Here is a 6,544-nt window from a genome sequence, read left to right as displayed (position 1 = left end):
GTGAATTGTGCTTTGTGAGTTAGTTTTGAATTTTGTTTGTTTTATTTTATTTTATTTGTGTGCCTCCCATTGAAAATCCCCCAATTCTGTTCTACTGATTTGGAAAGAAATAATTTCCTACCTGCTCCCTGTGGATTCGACCCTACTCACCGCTATATACAAAAATCTGTATTTTTCTCGAGTAGGTATTTATTATTGCACAGGTTTTTTTTTTCGCTATCTGAGGGTTTGGAAGGCGTGGGCACGGCAACGGCGCCAAAAATTGACAGGTGCCGAACCTGTGCAATAATAAATACCTATTCGAGAAAAATACAGATTTTTGTATATAGCGGTGAGTATGGTCGAATCCACAGGGAGCAGGTAGGAAATTATTTCTTTCCAAATCAGTAGAACAGAATTGGGGGATTTTCAATGGGAGGCACACAAATAAAATAAAATAAAACAAACAAAATTCAAAACTAACTCACAAAGCACAATTCACTGAAAATAGCAATTAACAAAAGTTCTACCCAAAGGATCAACTGCTCAGGCACGGTCCAATTAAATGTTCATCGATGCAAAGATATTTCACCCATTTATCACTAGGTTGGTTATAGCCATCAATAAGCTCTGACAACCAGCTCTTCCTTACTTTTTCGACAGTCAAGGTACGACCATTGACTGCTTCTCTAACCAGATAACAACCCTAGGTACGACCGTAGGAATTTAATTACCCAATTGCATTAAAGCTAGAAGAACCCAACCCTAACCAATAAACACGCTAAGAGGGTTTATTTAAATTAGATCTTGCGTTTCCCCATCATAAAACCAATTATGGTGGTTGCCACGGGGTGTTAACTAAATGAACAATTACGGATTCTATTTAATTAACGTGGCAGTAGGCTATTAAATTAAATCAAATACCCGGCCGTTGATATTCAATTAATAAAATACCCATGAACAATTAATTCAGGAAACGCACGAATAGCAATTAATTGGAGGAAATAATGAAGATTCGGTTAGATCTCACAGATATTATGGACCGCGCCTTCGCGTCAACCTTTGGGTAGAGGAGGAAATTAGCCGTTCCTCATCGTGTCAATCCCGCGTGATTTAATTGAAATCATTCAATTAATTGCCGAAGAATTGGAAAAGATGAATTAACGAAGGAACGGCTGAAAAACCTTCGCTTCCCTTTGTTGGGTTTCGCGTTCGTACCCCTGGAGCGAAAGTAGAAGCAAAAGTCGAATAGGAAAAATTGTACAGAATCCGAAAGCAAAAGCTACAGCAGAGGAGAAAGTCTCCAATGTCTGACCCAGAGCCGCCGAAGAAACAAAAGAAAAAATAAAAGCGTCTGACAAATCTGGGAAAAGAAGACTAAAGCTAAGGTCTCCATGCCTCTGAATCTCCTTTTTCTTTTTATATGTAGCGCCGCCCAAGAGAAGTCAAGAAGAAAACAAACGTCTGGCCCAATTGATTGCACAAAAGCTAGCTTTTGGAGTTTTAATCCCATGCTCCTCGCGGTTCACGTGGACCGCAGTCCGGCTTTCGGTTTCGTCCACCTTCCAAGGCGTGACCACGCTCTGAAATGCAAGGTCTTCTGGAATTTTGCCTTGCGAGATCATTTTTTATGCCGACCACCTACAATTCACACAAATGTCGAATATGAGTGAAACTCCAGTTCTTAGCACCGTGAATAGTCAAAATTAGGACAAAATAACAGTCCAAAATACGCCAAATAACCGTTCTATCACAAGAGGAGAGTCTGAATGAAGCTGGAGCTCTCTAATGCTATTAGTCATTGAAAGTTTAGAATCATTTTGCTTGTGGTCAATTAGAAATACTTTTTTCTTTTCTTTGTCAATTTGTTCAATTGGCACTGGTATATGGTTTAGTCTCACTAAGTAGATTTTCTTTTTATACTGCATGTATATGCATTTGATTATTCGTTTGAATATATTGTAAAGGAAACTTATTGCTGTTAAATATCCTTTTCTAGGAACTGACAACTTGATTTGTGGTTTTTATCAATAAAAAACAAACTTATAGCTATTAAATGCCTTTTTTAGGAACTAACAACTCACTTTGTGTATTTCTTCAAGCTATATTTTTTCCCCTTCTCCTCTATTGCATGTCTTTTTTTATTTCTATTTTCATTCTATGCAAAAGTAAGGAGCATCTTAATGCTCTTAGTAGTCTACTCATTGTATTGTCTTGCATTTCCTTAACAGATTATTCATATTCACTGCTTAATAAAACTACAAAAACAAAATGGCAAAGTTTTTGGTGTATCTTTTTGTAACTTTTCATACTTAATATTTGAATTTGAATTATTGGGCATTTCTGGGCAACCTTGAAAATTACACCGCACATCGCGCGGTGTTCGCCTCCTAGTAAGCTGAAGCGCACCAATCTTTCAAATCATAAAATGGAACACAAGGAACGTATATTATTTTATTGAAGACAATTCAACAACATAAAGTTCAAGAGAGAAAGACATGCCCATATTTTTTTATTTATTTATCAAGTAACAATCAAAGCATAAATGTGAAATGCCATGGAAGCATCTTCTCTATTCCTTTTTTGTTGAATACGAGTATAGCAAAGGTAAAGATATGTAATTTTGATTAAGAAAACATTGCAAAAAAATTAAAGTGACTAAAGAAAGACAGTGAGAATTGATAATAATCCAAATTATTAACAAATTCGCAGTGTCGGCGTCACAAGCAAATTCGTCAGCATCAAAGGTGAACTCAGATTGCCAATGATCAAAACCTAATCTCTTCTCGCCAAAGACTACTCCAGTCTTGTTACCGAGGCTAAAAAGTAATGATATATTTTGGAGTTCTTTTTTGGGGTTTTGGGTTTTGCAGACGATAGGTTTATGCCCGAGAGAGAAAAAGGTCGTTAAGAAATGTAGAGTTATGTGTTAGCTTCAAAATGGGTAAAGAATCACCTCAATCTGATAATTATAACTCAAGATATAGCCAAAATACAATTTGTTTTCGATCATGTGGAAGATTTTTTCTTTTGGCATTTGTTCTTTACCCACTTAAAGCTCATTGAAGTGGATAGCGATGGCAATTGGAGCAGGTGTCCGCGAGGGGATAATGGGGCGGAGCCAGGAGGAATTTTTCCCCCCGTTTTGAAACTGGGCGGGGGCCCATTAAAAATTAATAAAAATATATATACAATTATATATAATAGTTAATTTAATTAGTTACAAACTTATAATAATGATATTATTAGTTATATGTATTATATAATGGATATTAGTATATATAATATAATTGATATTATCAATTATACTAATAATTATACATGTCAACTAATAGAATTTATTAATTAGTTATACTAAATTTACCAATACATTTATACTAAATTTCTAATTACACTTAATACAATAATACTTTTTTCTAAAAAAACACAATAATGAATTAGTAATTATATTTGTGTCAAAAGTGAAAACTTGACTACTTTTGTTGTATTTGTTTCATTATGTTGGATGGTATTCAAATAACTTTTGTTTAATTATTTTTATAAGTTTCAATTGTGAAATTACAATGGATAACAGCCAAGCACATCGGAAGAAGCACTACACCAATCCCTGCTCCACTTTTCCGACGGAGGGCAGCGAGGGCGGTGGCGGAAAAGATGAGATGAGTAGATTATTCCAATTCGTGAGGCAATGGAAACCCATAATAAAAGAAGGCTTTTCTCAATCCTTCCTCATCGCCAAATTCCTCTGCCTTTTGCACGTCACCAACACCCATGTCTGCACCCCAGTTCTCGTTTATGGTCCAAGTATGCTGCCGACTTTGAATCTAACCGGCGACGTAGTACTAGTAGAACACCTGTCGCAGAAGTTTGGGAAGGTTGGACCCAGGCATGTGGTGGTGGTCCGGTCCCCTGAAAACCCTAGGAAGACTGTTACCAAGCGGATTGTAGCTGTGGAGGGTGAAAGTGTCACTTTCTTAGTGGAACCCGCTCTCAGTGACCGAAGCCACACCGTTGTGGTTCCAAGGGGGCATGTGTGGATTCAGGGGGATAATATTTATTCATCAAGGGATTCAAGGCAGTTTGGCCCGGTCCCTTATGGTCTTATTCTAGGCAAAGCATTCTGGAGGGTATGGCCACCTGATGGCTTTGGGAGCTTGTGACAAGAATAAGAGCAATCACGATGTTTGTTGGTTTTGGCCATTTTCCTCCCTCAAGGAAGAAGAACACAGATATTGCTGTTGATGCTCCCAGAAAAGCATTTTATTTTTGGACAAGGGCTTCCATCATCAACTGATGAGAAAGTATTTGAGCATTTTAGTGTAGGCCATTGTTGGCATTTTTGTGCAACTACTACAAAAGAATGATTCATTCTCTGTAAACTGATGAGCAATTTGATTATACAGCCAAGACGAAAAGGCCCTACACGAATTAGTTTATTCCCTTCATTTTTTTTCCTATTTAATTGGCTTTCAAATTGTAATGACTAACAAGGTTTTTTTGTTGTTCATTTTAGGGTTAATTTCATTGAAAAAAAAAAGAAATTATAATGGATAATAACTTGATGATGTGTTGATATTTTAGTATATGATTATTTAATAAAATTTGACTATAATAAAATTATATAATAAATTTTTATTAACCCCCGCAGGAGAAGCAGAGCGGAGCGGGGGGGCGGGGTGGGGCAAGTTAGTGGGCAACAGGGGAGGGGGCAGGGAAAAGGTCACCGCCCCAATCCCATCCCGTTGCCTTCCCTAACTGCGGAATGAAGAGGAGTATTCACCATTTGAAGATTATGATTTTCACAAAATGATTCCAATTTTAATCAAAACTTCTTCTAGTCATACCAATGTGATACTGATTGTGATCACTTGTAAGAGTTACAATTGGGGTATTATGTTCATGTAATCCAAGGTTTGCAAATTCTGGAAGAATCTGCAAATGAGTTAATCAAAGATTATAATCAGTTGTAGGGTAAAAAAATGAAAAAGACAAAATGAGAGAAAATATACCAGCTAGTACTTGTATTTCCAAAGATAAAACTGATAAAAGCATGGGAATGCTGTCCGGTCATGCTTCAGGAAATGATTTATGGATGAAATAATGCACTCCGATATAGTTTGTTGTAGCAGAGAATCTGTTGGTAGAGGCATATAAAATGCATAACATGAGTTTCGAGTTGCAGCCTGAATAAAATATGAGCTAAAAGAGTAGGTGATTTCCTGTATGCGAAAGCATTAGTAATAGAAGAGCCTAAGGCATCAAACTATGATGTTGTGTTTCAGAGAAAGTTAGAATATCATATGAAAGATGGGCCTTTTCCATAAAATAACCATATTAATTTCATGGATAAGACTGTCTCTCCAAAATGAGGTCCATCCTTGGTCTAAGCACTTGTCTTTGATGGTTACATCCCAGCACTGGATGCCATGGTATAACGTGATAGTTTGACCATTTTGAAGACCAATGGAATCAAAAATTGTAGCAGAAAGTTGCTATAGAATAAAGGAAAATATGTTATCAATTAGTTTTGATGAAAAATAAACTTAGACAGCATTAAGCATGTACCTGGGTTCTCTGTTAGAACCAAAAAAAATGACACCAAGGTTTTCCTAGCGAGACTTCACTAATCTTGGCATTACTCAACTTTTTAAACATTGTAAAAAAAATCAAAGACAAGAATCAAATAGGTAAGCCATACGAAGCAATAATGGACAAAAATATTTGAGAAAATGTACCATTCTTTACAAAAGCTTTTGCAGGAATAACAATAATGTTTTGCAGCCACTGTTCCACCAAAGCAATACAATGCAGAGATGGTTCACCTATGTATTCTAATAACATGGGATAAGCTTCAATAAACTTGTTGTTTATATAGTATAAAGTGTTTGCTCCTGGAGTTGACTTAGCTATTGCAACATGGACGTGGTTCTTACCAAATGTATGAAGAAAAAACTTAACCTTGTTGTTTCCTTCAACTGAACTCCATTTTCTAAAAGGGTTTTTAGGTGTGTCCATGGGAGAAGGATTTTTTCATAACAGATAAGATAGAAGAGTAAGGTAAAGAACAAGTCAAAAAAGTGAATGAATGTTGAGCCTTGTTTATGTCAGCACTTGTAAAATTCCTTATATTTTTCTTAAAATTCCCTTTAATTTGGAAATTTTTACCTTACAATAGCTTTACTACACATTCACTTCCCTAATAGCTACAAATAATCATAGAACCAAGGGTTTCTCTTTTACTTTCATCGTTAAGATAAACTAGGATTTTTACGTCTTTTCGTAGTGTGAGTAATCGGTACGGAGTGTGTACTAAATTTAGTGATTAAGAGTGAGTTTTAGATGATATTAAATGTATGATTAGAAGTAATAATAATAAGTTAGTGCATGGTAAGTAAAAAAAAAAAAATCCTAGTACGTGCGAGTTAAGGAAAAACGGTGTGAACCGACGGGTACCGTTTGTTACCAAGTGAATACACCACTTGACCACCACTTTATTAACTTAATCTCATTGTTATGAGTGCATAAATATCAGCCCCTCATCAGCTCAAGATGGCCGAAATATTTG

General features: G+C 36.0%; 1 protein-coding gene across 1 annotated transcript; it reads left to right on the top strand.

The window, feature by feature from the left end:
- The first annotated feature begins 3,556 nt into the window (after positions 1–3,556).
- On the top strand, positions 3,557–4,414 carry LOC113709604 (mitochondrial ATP-independent inner membrane protease subunit 1a-like). The gene has a single exon (XM_072066145.1). The coding sequence runs from the start codon at positions 3,639–3,641 to the stop codon at positions 4,137–4,139; it is 501 nt and encodes a 166-aa protein (XP_071922246.1). The 5' UTR covers positions 3,557–3,638; the 3' UTR covers positions 4,140–4,414.
- The last annotated feature ends 2,130 nt before the right edge of the window (positions 4,415–6,544 follow it).

This window comes from Coffea arabica, chromosome 9e (genome assembly GCF_036785885.1).
Source record: "Coffea arabica cultivar ET-39 chromosome 9e, Coffea Arabica ET-39 HiFi, whole genome shotgun sequence".
Lineage (NCBI taxonomy): Eukaryota > Viridiplantae > Streptophyta > Magnoliopsida > Gentianales > Rubiaceae > Coffea > Coffea arabica.
Note: the sequence above shows the minus strand (reverse complement) of the source record. Positions and strands in the feature narration are given on the sequence as shown.

Excerpts from the sequence above, each read along its gene's own strand:
- LOC113709604 (XM_072066145.1), top strand. The coding sequence starts at position 3,639 with ATGAGTAGATTATTCCAATTCGTGAGGCAATGGAAACCCATAATAAAA.